At 34.2% G+C, this 15,771-nt stretch overlaps 1 protein-coding gene across 4 annotated transcripts in view; it reads right to left on the bottom strand.

Annotated features, from left to right (window-relative positions):
* Positions 1–15,771, bottom strand: part of LOC122798078 (corticotropin-releasing factor receptor 2) — a 1,424,487-nt gene that overhangs the window by 536,980 nt on the left and 871,736 nt on the right. For all 4 annotated transcript variants that reach the window (XM_044066741.1, XM_044066740.1, XM_044066742.1 and 1 more), the window contains one exon: positions 11,078–11,231. In XM_044066741.1, the coding sequence (XP_043922676.1) occupies positions 11,078–11,231 (154 nt within the window). The remainder of the gene's footprint in view (positions 1–11,077; positions 11,232–15,771) is intronic.

Genomic DNA, 15,771 nt, shown 5'->3' on the forward strand with positions numbered 1-15,771 from the left:
TGAATGATTACTATTTAACAAACATTGATTCATTTGTGAAACTGAAACTGCTCATTTTGAATATATTTATATATAAAGTACAAAACATGTAGCTAGATAAGACAGGAGGCACGACAGAAGTGATGGTAAATGATGATCCAGAAAAATATATAATTTGCTTTGTACAGCAATATGAATGAAGACTTTCATGCTTCTTCAAAAATAAAAAGCACAAGAAAACCCTCACACTACTGTTCTTCACTAGATGCAAAATCCAGTGGCTCTCCCTAATGATTTGTAATAGTTACCTTATAATAATCCAAAAAATGTTGGACTGCTTCTGAGAAAAATATTGCTAATGACATAATTTTAATGGCAATAACACGTATTAAGCAGCTTAGCTTCTCTGACCTGTATGTGAAACTAAAATGATGTTTCTACACATGATAATTTGCTAATTAGGAAAACTAATTACTTATATTTTGAAATTTCATATTATGCATAGAGAGTTGTTATATTTACTCACCACCACAGTTAACCTAGCATACAATTTATTACATATTTGCATTTCAAAAATGGTCAGCTAATCAGAATTTCATGATATTTGTACAAAAAGACCATGACTCCAGTTTTCTTTAATCAACTGACATTTAACAATCTTTCAACTAGTAAACACACTCTAGCTGCAACTGCTGTTTTTAGTAGGTTTACATGACAGTTGGTTTGGGTTATAATGCACAGAAACTTTAATTATATTTTACTTAATTTATTCATCATCATTATTATTTAAATTCATGGTTTGCTAATTATCACTTTTAGGTAGCAGCATGACATATTTACATATAGAGATGTTAAGAGCTTGAAACTTCTTGTAGTCTTCAGTTTACCATATATAATTTTATTATTTTTGGGGGAATTATTATAAACTGAAATATTATTACTCTTTGTCACATTTCACTGTGGGTGCAAACTGAAATTAAATTACATAAGGAGTCATTACATATGTGTGTTTCTAATATGACTGTGCTACAGTAATATTTGCTTAATATTAGCAAGCTGTAGCAAATATGAAAGATATGAGATAAGGCAACAGTTTTTTTTATTGCGTGAAGTTGTTGTTTTCCTTAGTAGGAAATGCATCTGCAGTTTTTCCCCACGACTGCCACTGCCTTATTATAAAAATTACTGTTTTGCGCACCAAATTACTTAATGTGTTCTTTGTTCATTTATTGGGCTATTGTTAATGTTCACTTCTAAACAGATGTTTATTTTAGCATCCTATAGACTTCTATCACTTTAAATAGTGAACAAAATGAATGTCAGTGTAGAATTTATCCCTCTTTTTAACAATGATTATTTCTTGATTACTCTGTTTAGTAGACTCTCTGTGCTGTCTGTTTTTAATACTTATAGATGCAACTGCATGTCCTCCTGCTAGCAATTGCAGTGAATATCCTCTTCATTGCTTCTAGGTTAAAAAGCTCTCATGGGAAGAGGCAGAAACTCAATGCCTCAAGACTTCAGCTTGAGCGTGAAAATGCAAACATGATTTTATTCACTGCTATTGCACTTAAGCAGGATGAGGAGGGTAAGTGGTGACACTATTATTTGCACTAATACTGTTTTTAAATATCTGATCCAAAGCTAATTTATGGTCTTCTGATTCTCTGTAGACTGAGTGTCTGCTGTTAGATGTACTACACTAACACTACACTGTGAGGTGCACATGTAGCAAAACTGACAATCAAGATATTACCAACACTTTACAACTTCATTTGAATTACACAGCAGGGGCTAATAATATTATTTTATAGTGCTAAGTTTATGGTTCTACTGGACAACTCCACCTTATTTTCCAAATTTATTTCTCAGTTATTTGAACATTTGTCATTAAAACATATTAAAATATATAGTATTCTTGTCATTTACAATTCTTAATATCTTTACCTTTAAAATAAACTGACAACTGTCTCAGTATTTTTGAACTTCAGTACTATAACAAATACCCAGCATGTTAGCAATCTGAGACACTTAATTAGTTAATGGCATAGTTTTTCCTAGCCCTTTGCATAGCTTAATGTATACATGCAAGCAATTTTATTAAATATTATTTTTGCATGAAAAATGAAGTTGGGATCCCATGTAATCTTCTGATGCATCATATTCAAACATTCTATTCATCAAATATTTTTGTGAGGTTCATAAACTTGATAATTTATTATTAAATATGACAGATCTTCAATTTAATTTATCCTGTAAGGATAGGTATTTAAATGTATTTATTCATTTACTGTAGACGGTGCCTGTAAACGGCATACTAAGACTGGTGCTCTACCTCAGTAAACAAATGTAAAATAAAAATAAAAATAACATAAATAAAATGCTCCTCTTCAATTTATCAGTTAGTACTCTGTTTCTCCATAACTTCCCATCCTGAATTTCAAATGTATATATTTCATAGCATGTCTTAAGCCTGTTTCTTTTAAGACAGACAAGTTTTCAATATTATTTTCCTGACTCAGGCTCTCTGTGGGTATAGTTTGGTGAATTTTGATTTTTTTATACAACATTCTGATCTTTTAATCACAAACCATTCTAATTAGCTTAAGTGTGGATCCATACTTTCCACTTGATAAGGTATTTTCCTTCAAAAATAGTTATTTAACTATGTCAATCCATGTCTTATTAAAAGTTTCCCTACTCATTCATATTAGTGTTTTTTTCCATCAGTGCTTGAACTATCATTTAGTTTTCTTTTAACCTCACAATTTTGATTCAACTACTTAACTAATTAACAGTATCTTTTCTATTAAGCTCAGAGTTTTGATTAAACTAGTTCACTAGTTAATAGCTGGCTGTTCAATAATGTTTACCTACTTATAATTCGAAATTCAAATCTTATTTAAATCTCAATAAATGCAGACCTTTTCTTTAGCGTTTCATATAGAGGTTTAATAACCCCAATTTTTTTTGTCAATGGATCACATTTCTGTGCCAAACTGTAGCAAATGGGATATGTTTGATTTTATGAGCTATAAACTAATCATCATGCATCTAAACTCCAAATCTAAAGCATGCAGTACATAGCAATTTTTGCTGATTTTTAGTTTTAGGTATTCAAAGTGCCTTCCCCAAAATTCTCTAGATAAGAAAACAATCCAAAAATAAGTTACAGATTTTATATATTTACTGTTTCAGTTTCTCCGTCAGTTAACTTTTCCAAAATCTTACATTTTTGTTTTCAATTTAACGATCATAAGCTTCAATATGCCTGTATTCTTTTGACAAATAGTAAGTTGAAATGTAACAATCTAGGCACTGTATATGTTTAATCTATTTGGACAATTTGACATATGTTGTTGCCACCATCATAATATCATTTGCATATCCAATAGCTGGAAAAGGAATCTTGTTTATTCTTGGTTGAACCATTTTTATTTCTTTGAACTTTGCAAAAAAAGATTGTGTACTGGATCAAGTAAAGTAAGTGATCTAGTATACATCCTTACCTGACTCTGTTATCTGTCCCAAATTTTAACTGTCGACAATTATAAGTCATAACTGGTTCTATATAATGCAGGTATTAAACTTACTGAACTTACAATAAACATTTTTTAAATGCTGAACATTTTAAGCATCTTTATTAAACTATCAATTAAGACATAGACACATATAAATCAATAGAAATTAAAACAAACCATGTACACATTTTTCATTTATATGTCTTATATATTATTCTTTTTTAACAATTGTCATTCACTCCAATATCACATCATCATCATCATCATCATCATCATCATCATCATCTTCTTTTGGCTGTTCCTGTTAGGGGTTGCCACAGCAGATCATTTGTTTCCATTTCTTCCTGTCCTCTGCATCATGCTCTTTCACACCAACCGCCTGCATGTCCTCTCTCACCACATCCATAAACCTCATCTTAGGCCTTCCTCTTTTTCTGTTACCTGGCAGCTCCATCCTTAGCATCCTCTTCCCAATATACCCAACATCCCTCCTCAGCACATGTCCAAACCAATGCAATCTCGCCTCTCTTGCTTTATCTCCAAACTGTCCAACCTGAGCTGACCCTGTAATATACTGATTCCTAATCCTGTCCATCCTAGTCATACCCAGTGCAAATCTTAACATCTTTAACTCTGCCACATCCAGCTCTGACTCCTGCCTTTTCGACAATGCTACCGTCTCCAACCCATATAACATAGCTGGTCTCACTACCCTCTTGTAGACCTTCCCTTTCACTCTTATTGGTACCCGTCTGTCACAAATCACTCCTGACACTCTTCTCCACCCATTCCACCCTGCCTGTACTCTCTTCTTCACCTCTCTTCCACACTCACCATTACTCTGAACTGTTGATCCCTTTACCAACTCTACTCCCTGCATCCTCACCATTCCTCTACCCTCCCTCTTATTTACACACATATATTCTATTTTAGCCCTGCTGACCTTCATTCCTCTCCTCTCTAAAGCATATCTCCACCTCTCCATGGTCACCTCAACCTGGTCCCTACTCTCAATAAATATCACAATGTCATCTGCAAACATCATAGTCCACGGGGCCTCCTGTCTAATCTCATCTGTCAACCTGTCCATCACTACTGCAAATAACAAAGGGCTCAGAGCTGATCCTTGATGTAATCCCATCTCCACCTTAAACATATCTGTCACTCCCACTGCAGTCCTCACCAATGTCACACTACCCTTGTACATATCCTGTACCACTCTTACATACTTCTCTGCCACTCCCGGCTTCCTCATACAATACCACAACTCCTCTCTAGGCACCCTGTCATATGCTTTCTCTAAGTCCACAAAGACACAATGCAACTCCTTCTGACCTTCTCTGTATTTCTCCAACAACACTCTCAGAGCAAATATTGCATCTGTAGTGCTCTTTCCTGGCATGAAACCATACTGCTGATCACTAATCATCACCTCCCTTCTTAACCTAGCTTCCACTACTCTTTCCCATAACTTCAAGCTGTGACTGATCAATTTTATCCCTCTGTAGTTACTGCAGCTCTGCACATCACCCTTATTCTTAAAGATAGGTACCAAAACACTTTTTCTCCACTCCTCAGACTTTCCAAAATTTCATTAAACAATCTGGTTAAAAATTCCACTGCCATTTCTCCTAAGCACCTCCATGCTTCCACTGGTATGCCATCTGGGCCAACAGCCTTTCCATTCTTCATCCTCTTCATAGCTGTCCTTACTTCCTCCTTGCTAATCTGCTTCACTTCCTGATTCACTATCCCCACATCATCCAACCTTCTCTCTCTCTCATTCTCTTCATTCATCAGCCCGTCAAAGTACTCTTTCCATCTACTCAACAAACTCTCCTCACTTGTGAGTACGTTTCCCTCACTGTCCTTTATCACCCTTACCTGCAGCACATCTTTCCCAGCTCTGTCCCTCTGTCTAGCCAATCGGTAAAGGTAATTTTCTCCCTCTTTAGTGTCCAGTCTCTCATACAACTCTTTATATGCCTTATCCTTAGCCTTCATCACCTCTCTCTTTGCCATGCGCCTTATCTCCTTATACTCATGTCTACTTTCTTCATCTCTTTGACAATCCCACTTCTTCTTCGCCAGCCTCTTCCTCTGTATACTCTCCTGTACTTTCTCATTCCATCACTGTGTCTCCTTGTCCTCCTTCCACTGTCCAGATGTCACAACAAACACCTTCCTAGCAGTCTCCCTTACTAGCTCTGCTGTAGTTACCTAGCTATTCGGTCACTCCAATATCACATAAACTACCTAATTCCCACCTTCCTTTAAACCTCACTCCTCCTAACCGTATTTATTGTTCTCACAAATTCCTTTTATTTCTATATATTTTTCTCCTTCTCATTTCTAAAGATCCCATCTCCATTTCTTTTATCTCTTTCACAATGTTCAATAACTGAACAAAAGTTTCCTCTATTTGCATTATCAAATGCAGATTCTAGATCCACAACAGATACACTGCCAATTTCCTTACTTGTCTGCATTCTCAGTCACATGCTGTAGTACCAAACAAGCATCTAACATTTACTTCTTTGCAATATTTGCAAATGAGTGTAATAAACGCACATTTCTTCTAGCCATTTTTTAAATCCTGCAGCATAATTAAAAAAAATCTTAAAGAATGTATCCACTAAATTTATGTACTTCCACATGTTTGAATTTATGTGGTCTACTTTTTTGTATATCAGGACAGTGATACCGCCCGAACATAAAGGTTGTAACCTCCTTTCAAAACATATTTAGCTATACCTATAGATTATACAAATATACATTACTTATTCCATCGGGAACTGCTGTTTTTTTTTCCCTCAACTTCCTTAACCAATTTTCTACCTTGACCAGATCAAACTTGCTCTATATCAAAAGCTTCTCTACTTAGCAGCAAACGTTTTTACTTTTATGATCAATCAAGTTCATCTGAAATTATTTTTGCCCATCATTCACTTTCCATCTATCTTATCATTGTGATTTTCCAACACAAAATCATATTTCTTGCCAGAACAGCCACCCTTAATTATTTACTAAACATATTTTCTATATATTCAGTATACTGTATTCTCCTAATTTCCTTGAGAGATATTCATCACCTGTTTTGGTCATTAATCATGCTATACTATAAAGACCACCTTTCAATCCTTCACTGGTTTCTCACTTAATTTTTTTTTTATTTTTAGATTTTAATTTCTTTGTTTATCCACTATTAACCAATTTAGTCCCACTCAGGTAATGACTTATTTTCAGAGGAAACCTGAGGTGGTACTTCTACTACTAGGGTAAAATTTGCCAGGGCATTAGGAAACAAATGTCATGGGATCTTTTACATCCACCTGAACTACCACCAACTCAAAAGATGGAACACTGGGTTAATATCTCATCCAAAGGACAACATAGTCAAGAGTACAGCACTCCCTAATACTGCCCTGCACTGCAGTGTCAGCAAACAATCACCTTTAGTTGAAATATAACACACAACCTTCTGGTCTTCCAGCACCAAAGTTGAGAGTGGTGCCTACTGTACCACTGCCACTACTGTTATTGTTCCTTAATAATCAGTAGCTTCTCTTTGACAGTCAATGTGATTTTTTTACTCAGCTGACCCAGTATATTTCCCATGAAATTTTATATTTTGCTTTCTTAAATTATCATACATTTTCTTCTGGAACTTCTTAAATTTCTTTGTATGATTTTGTCAACTCTTTCGATCCACTGTATTTCCTATATCCCCAGTAGTTTGCTGAAACCATCATATACAGCACTTTCAAAGCATTTTAACATGACTATGTTGTTTTAACTATGATAAAGAGATTTAATACGGCTGATACCACAATCTGTTCTGTATCACAATATTTATACCTCCCAACTTCTGTTGTACAAGTCCTTAACTCTTCTGTATATATTTCTCTGATGTCCGATTAATATAGTCTAAATATGCCCACATATTCCTTTAGATACTTGACCTTATTATTGGAAATTAAGCATGTTTTCCAGCTTTCTGTTATTGCTTGACTTCTTTATACCTAATTTATGCCCAGTCTGATAACACTGTACACTAATATATGATGTATTAAGTTCCAAAAGAATAATGGTCTTTCCACTTTACAAAGATTACATTACATTTCTGCATCAGTGTTACAAGCACTACTTCAGATCTACTCTTTTGTAGTTTTTGTACTTTCCTTTCCTCTTTGTTCTTATCTTGTAAGTTGTGGTAGGAGATACCATCTTGTTTTAGACATAAAACTGTTGCATTTTCTATAGTCCCATCTATTACTCTTCAATTCATAAAGCATGCTGTTCAGAGAGAATCTGCTCTGCTCTTCTCTTCATTCCTGTTCAGATTTACATTTTGACTTGTTTTTATTTGGCTTTTTCATCATAATCTTTTTCTACTCTTTATCTACATTCCAACTTCATTTGCCACTAACGGTAACCCACTTTTCTGCTGAATCTTCATTCAACATAGCTTTCTTTATTTCTTTTCTACTTCTTTTCCATTATTTAGCTTTATCATTGCTTGCCTTTTCCTATAATTACCGTATTACCTATCATACCACAATGCTGGAAGACTGGAAACAAAAATATAATTTATTCCCCGTACTGCTTCAGCTCCTGCCTTCAGGCTGAGACAAAACTTTTTAACTTAACAGCACCATCATTTATATATATTTCCAATAATTTAAAATAATTAAAGAGTTAATATTTGAACCCATGAGCAATATGCACCCATTAAGTAATACATACCCATCAAATTAAGTTAATAATAACATGGCATGTCATAAAATGGAAGTAAAATTATAAAGATAAAAATCAAAATATAATAATAAATCAAAACTCATCTAATATGGACTCCTATTTTATTAATAACAGTGCCTAATCACAATCATTACTCAAACCACCTAGAGCTAAAATATTAAACATCAAAATAAATGTCATTTTTTATTAATTAACAAAGCATATCTTTTGCCACCCCTTAAAATACTAACAGTGGCAAGGATTGAAAAAACTCACTGAATCAACATTGCCTCCATGAAATTCACATATATGTTGAGTCACACTACGAACAGTACAATTTTTATGAACCTAATGTTGTCTTGTATCCTTAATGTAAGCTTCCTTTTAGTTTGCCCCAAAAACTTAGGACGACGACAGGAACACTTAAATCCATAAACAACCACTGAACTTTGACAGTTAAAATATTATCTGAGGACAAATAGATTCACATTAATCCACACTTTCTTCATGGCCAGAACTAAGCTACATGCACTACAGTGCCCACAATATTACCACTCCCCCACCTTCTGTAACTGAAGTGGAGCTCTGAACCACCTATGCAACTTTCTCATATACCCATACCATATAATAGGTATAACTTTTAATTTATTGTACCTTTTCAATATCTGTTTTCACTCTACTTCAAATATAACTGCACTCTCCTCGTTATCCTAAATTGTTCTTATTTATTTATTTTTTTATCACCTGGACATATTTACTTTCAACTAATCTACAGCTTTCTGCATCTACATAATGAACACTGACATCTGTCTCTTCTTCTTCAATTGATTACTTCTTCAATTAATAACCAAGCCTTAACAGTTAATATCAATTTTGTAAACTGTTACCAAAGCCCTTCCTTCAAGCCAAAACTTTCCAAACCTTCTTTCAGTTTTATAAATCTCCTCCTATAAGCCTCCTCTTCCACTTTATACAAAAAGTCATCTACCTTATTCTTTTTTTTCTCCTCTGTCTCATCCAATTCAGAGTTTTCATTGCATTTCATTGTATTTTATAATTGGGGTTATCCATAATGGATGGTGCAGTGGTGCAGCAGTAGCATTGTTGCCTCAGAGCAAGATGTTCTCTGATTCTCGGCTGGGGTGCCTTCTATGAGGAGTCTGCATGTCCTCCCTACATTCATGTGGGTTTCCTCTGGGTGCTCCAGTTTCATCCCACTTTACAAAAACATACCTCTTGAGTGTTTCTCCCTGGGCCTCCACTGAAAATTGGCTTTGTTCCAAGTCGGACTTTCCTGTTTAACAAATGTTAAATAAATAAAAAATAAATAACTCATTAATCTGAACTCCAAGAATGTTTTACTTCTTCATCTTTCTACTTTCCACACCTCCAAGATCTTCTTTAAAAAACATATGGATAGCAGTAATGCCGAAATAATTTCTATTTTCTTTTAATGATGTTGATAGTTCCTGTTTTAATGAATCTGTTCCCTTTAATGTTAATATCTGCCATTTTACTTTTTTCTGTAAAACAAATGCAAATGGAATCTAACATCCAGACATTTGATGATCCCCCCCCCCCACACTTCAGCTTTTGCTGGAAGTAGTGCTTCTTTATTGATGTGCTAACATAACACCATGTTTGGAAAGCCTTAACAGATGATTGAAGGCAGACATAGCAAAATGACAGAATTCAGATAATAAATAGTGGTTAGCACAAACAAATGTGGTACAAAATCATCTAAACTGTACAAAATCATGGCCAAGTATGAAACATTTGAAAATATTGTTACTACTTAAAAAAATCTTTCTTTTAATGTTTTACACTTCTTTTTGCTTTGCACTTACCTACCACAACTTGCCTGTATCTTCTGAATCCACTTTGTATCTTTCCCTGGTAGGAGATTCCTACACATAAATAGTACTCTAATAAGTATAACTCCCTGCACCACATGTATTCACTCCACTTATGTATTAGATTTACTAAACCAGCTACTGTATAGGCCTCTGATGTGGTCTAACAACTCTCTATAGTGTTCCTGTACTGTCTACCCTAAATTCCTACAAATTGTTATATCCAATTATACCATGACCCTCCATTAATATTCCAAAACGTGCATGCTGATTGGCCAGCAAAGGTCTTTTCCATTAGTATAAGTCTTAATAGTTTAACAATGTTAAACTCCTTTAACATAATGGGTTTAACATGAGAGTTGCTTAATGTTAAACCCATTTAACATAGTGAGACAGGTTTAAGCAAGATCTCCGTTAATGGGTTTATAAGCAATGGACATTTCGTTGCTTACCCATTTAAAAGCAATGGAGATCTTGCTTTCTTCACAGCTCTGATGTACTACGTAGGCATGTGCAGTACATCAGAACTGCCATACCAGAGAGCTGCAGAAGGGCAAAGAGGATGCCATTATTTAAGAAAAGTAATTATTTTTTCTAATGTCATAGTATAATAGCAATAACCCACTTCTGGGTGTGGGTAATGCAGGATTTACCCACGGTTGTCTTCGTTTGGTCCCGAGGGCGATTGCTATAATATGTAACCTCTTCATTCTTTCCTTTCAACAAATATTTTATTTTACCTACCTCCACTCCAACTCTTCTTAATCACTCTTTTTCAAAATTACATTCAGGTTTTGAATCTACTTTAATCTTTTTCAAATATTCCCAGACTATATCCAGCCAATCCAAAGCAATATACTTGTTTTGACTGTACAAAAAATCAGATTTTCAATTAATTGTAATAAATCTTGACTAGATTCCATTTAATTTTAATTGTTACAGAGTAACTAACATTGACAATATTTGTATAAATTAGGTGATACTTACACCATCCAATGAAAAGAAAGACCCATTTTCTCAATTTGTCTGTGGAATATGTCATCACTATAGCAGTATGTAGGTAACAGCCTTCCACAAACATCCAAAAAAAGTTTGTTACAACAAAGTAATTATAAATTGTTGTAATGAGTCGACACCAGGGCTGTAAAACAAAACAAAACAAAGAGTCATTTGTTAGATACTCCTCTACATGGAACATTTATATAAGAAAAGTACATGCACATAAAATATGATTCAGATATCCATGACTTTTACTAAATCAGACTGATTGCCTGTTTTTCTGTTCTTTGCCAAGGTTTATATGACATGAAAAAGGAAGATCAGTATAAAGAAATCAGGAGTTCAAAAACTTTTAACACATCAGTAGGAAGTCCTTCCTGAAACAAATGTATGGAAAAAGAACATTTGAATAAACAACAGATATACAAATACTGAATAAATATGAAAAAGAGTCATCCATGTTATCTTGCTTAGTCTGAGAGCCTAAAAGATACAAGCCATTTGCTGGAAGTAGGCATAATTGTGCATTGTAATAGGACAACATGGGAAAATTTTGCAGCAGAGATGTGGTACTAGTTCACCTTCTACGGCAAGGCTGACAAAAATCACTGTACAATGACATAAAAAAATGATGTGAAGTAGAGTCAATACCATGGTTCTGCTCAAATCAAACAATGCAAACTATTAATAAGAAAAAACATTGCCTAACTAAAACTACATTTTGGAACTAACAACAATCAAAAGTATAATAGTACAAGAAAACAAAAAAATGTGATTGAGGAAAATCACCAGTGCTGACTCTGTTGTAGGCTTAGAATGTAGCCGATTACTATAAGAACAGAAAAGTAATGAGTATTCTGCAAGTGACATGAAGGCACTAAATGAACATACAACCAGATTTATTAAGAAGCACGTTTCTGATAAGGACAGATGTGTAAAAGTTTGCAACAATAAATATGATTTTTATGTGTACTCTATTTTTGTTTGTTTGTTGTTTTGTTTTGACATAATTATAGAGCTAGTGCAAACTGAAGTACCATGCAAATGTGAAACGTATAACACGCTGCTGGGTTTACTACCAAAATATTGTAAGTCACTTACACGAGAGACACATCTCCGATATTCAGATGTGCGACAACCATTAAGTTGTTGAAAATGTCGATAGTGTAAATGTGTGAAAACAAGGTAGTTTCATCTTTAAGAACGTTGCGCATGCGATGTCGTGCATTTAAACACACAATAAAAGAAAAACACAGTCTAGCAAGCTGTTACAGTGATATTTTCTAGCCACACTTATAAATATTTAGTACCTGGTGGTACAGTTTCAGTAGAATTTAAATCTAAATGATCTAAATTAAATTGTCATTAAGTTCCTTAGTGAATCAGTGCACTGATGGACTGTAAATATTCTATGTGAGTGTAAGAGAGAGCGAAACAGTCCCTGTAAGTTGCTGAAATCTGCATTCCTACCAGTTCCAACTGACAGTGCTTTTGAAATAATCTTGAAATATATATATATTTTTTTTCTAACATGATGTATACCTTCAGGCATACTGTCAGCCTAGAGTGCAGCTGCTTCAATGTAGAGTATGTTTGTGCTGTGAACTTGTTGTAAGTGAATAAAATTCATTCCAGTTTTTGTTGCAAAAGTCATGTACTGGAAACATCTTTGGGTAGTTTGCTGATGGTCAGTCAATATAACAAAGCTCCTTCTTCAATCCCTTGGTAAAGCTGAGTACTGATGGAATAAAGAATAAGAAGTCAGTATAGCAGAGCAGGTAACAGTAACTGTGAACTGTTGAAAGATGTATCCCTACCAGTTCAAAGTCCCCATACTTTGACGATCTTTAGGGACTCACAGGGTTTCAACAATGTGATATTGCAATGTTATTATCGGTAACCGGTCTTCGACACTGTATTGTTGATCATCTGATCTACTTAATATTCATGAGGTGATCAAATGCATCACGGTTCTCAACACTTGTGCTTCTAATTGTTATTTTTTTTATAGTAAACCAAGCTGCAGTTATTGCTCTCAGTGCCTTGTCATCCTATTCACCTTACAGTGTTGTTTCCAATCAAATTACTGTAAGCACTCAAGTTTTGAAGTATTCGTGCATAGTTCACCACTGCTCTTTAAAATTAGTCTGGAATAAGTGTTCACTGATCCATTTAACTATGATACCTCCCTAGATAATGGTAACAAGCTAAATATGTGCAGACACAGAAATTTCAGAAATAAATGCAAGCACAAGCTAAAAATAAATAAAGGCTGAGGCTTTGGTTGTAGATATGGTTTGTCCTGCAAAATCCAAACTTTCAATTAAAGATGTCCACCGTTGGATACTTTAGTAAAATAGCATGGGTTATAATTCATATACAAACATTTTTCTTTGTTTTAAAATAGTGTAATTTACAAAACAATAGCTAATAGAAGTTTTTTTTTAATTGCAGTGCTGTTGTCTAGCTGGACATTTACCATTCTTAATTTCCCACAAAGAATGATATAAACAAATATAACTGCTTTTTACTTTAGACTGGAAGCAATGCAGTTTGCTTGATGAAATAACCATAGCAGATAAATGTACTGATTTCTAGTCCTACTTTACAAATACTATAACACGTTGCTCACTTTTAATAATGACAGATCTCTATGTTTCTGTTTGGGATAGTATTATGATTAGACTGTTAATGTTTTAAAGATTATTAACTAATTAAGTACATTTCAACTTAACAACAAAATTCAAGGTGTAAATGTAACCTTGTGGACTGTATATCTCTGTTGTGCTCTGGCTTCTGTTGGCCAGTGTTTTACATGAATACAGTGTTCCAGTTTAAAATAAAAACATAATCTACAAAATGGAAAGAAAAAAGTTCATTAGCAACACTTGCCATGTAACCACAGTCAGTAATGTAGTTGTCCGTGGTGTCTTCTCAGTAAATTCATCATCGAGTAAGTGCTGTTTCATTTATTTGAAGTAGACCGATATATATGTATATGAATATATAAATATAAATATATATATATATATATATATATATATATATATATATATATATATATACACATATATATATATATAAATAAATATATATATATATATATATATATATATATATATAAATATATATATATATATATATATATATATATATATATATATATATATGTAGATATATACATAGATACATACATATATGTGTGTGTGTGTATTCATATAAACATGAACATTTGTTTGAGAAGGTAAAGGCTGCAGGATTATCTTTTCAGCTAATAAATAAAATAAAAATAAATTAGGAATACTCACATGCACACAGACGCACACACACACACACACACACACACACACACACACACACACACACACACACACACACACACACAAACACACACCAGTACCTCCCAACTGTCAAAAGTGTCAGTGGCGGAACATGTAGCACATTTATATTTGACTAAAGTATCCAACGTTGGACATCTTTAATTGAAAGGTTGGATTTTGCAGGACAAACCATGCCTACAACCATTGCAAAATGCTAGACTTCACTTTTTTTGTTAAAATAAAAGCTCAGTGTTGTAGAATTTGAGTTGTGTTTGTTGTTCCATATAAAATTAAATTATTTTGGATACTTATTTTATGCAACTATAAGAGGAGCCATTGGAACTATTCCACTAATATCTCAGGATATCTAGAATTGTTCACTTTATTTTGCAGGACACAACTGCAGTAACAGGGACTATCTTGTATAAAGAGGAACTGATAGTAACAATAACACACCTTGACTATCAGTAATTTCCTCATTACCCAGGTTCTGTCTGTAACTGTATGTCTCTCATGAATCTTTAACTAGCTACAATATCTCATGCACAAACCATCCACCCACAACTCCCATCTTGCAGTTCTCTAGGCAACCACATATTTGACTTATGCTGCATCCTTTTATGTAAAATTATGTTAAAAGCTTGTAGTCACAATGTCCAGCATTCTACTTTTATCTGAGATGATGCCACAGTGTGTACATAGAATGACTGATATTAATAATTGGCTTAGCACTCTAGGGGGATCCAATACCTACAATCATGGGAGGACATAGTCAACAGACCCTGTTGCTTTACCAAGGATGAGCTGCACCTGTTCTCCCTGGGCTTATGGATACTAACTAAATATTTATCCACCACTTGGAGCTTTTTTGCAATGCCAAAAAGATAAAATTACCATCATAATGAAAAAGTCTCCAAACAGGCTTAAGGTGTTACTGCTCAATGCTAGGAGCCTAAACAAAAAAACTCTCCACCCTTAAAGCCCTCCTCACTCGGAGAATGTAAACATTTCTGACCTGACTGAGACTTGACTTACATACATTTAGACAAACTACAGCACAGAATGGTGCCAAAGGTGGAGCTGTTTCAATCTATGTTAGCAACAAAGAACTCTAGGTTGGTTAAACAGGATAATACTGTATGCCTCCCCTATATTTCCTTCCCCTCAATAAGCGTGGCTCAATAAATTTTTTACCACCACCACCCACTTTATTTTTATTTACATTTACACCCTCACTTATCCCCCACCATTGCCTCAACTCAGGGAAACCTGGCTGGCTAGAACTGCCCAATCTTCTTAAAACTCATCAACTATACTCAAATTAATTTAAAAAATAAAAAAACCAACCCCAAAAAAGAAAAA

Source organism: Protopterus annectens, chromosome 3.part1 (genome assembly GCF_019279795.1).
Source record: "Protopterus annectens isolate FY-2018-M chromosome 3.part1, PAN1.0, whole genome shotgun sequence".
Lineage (NCBI taxonomy): Eukaryota > Metazoa > Chordata > Ceratodontiformes > Protopteridae > Protopterus > Protopterus annectens.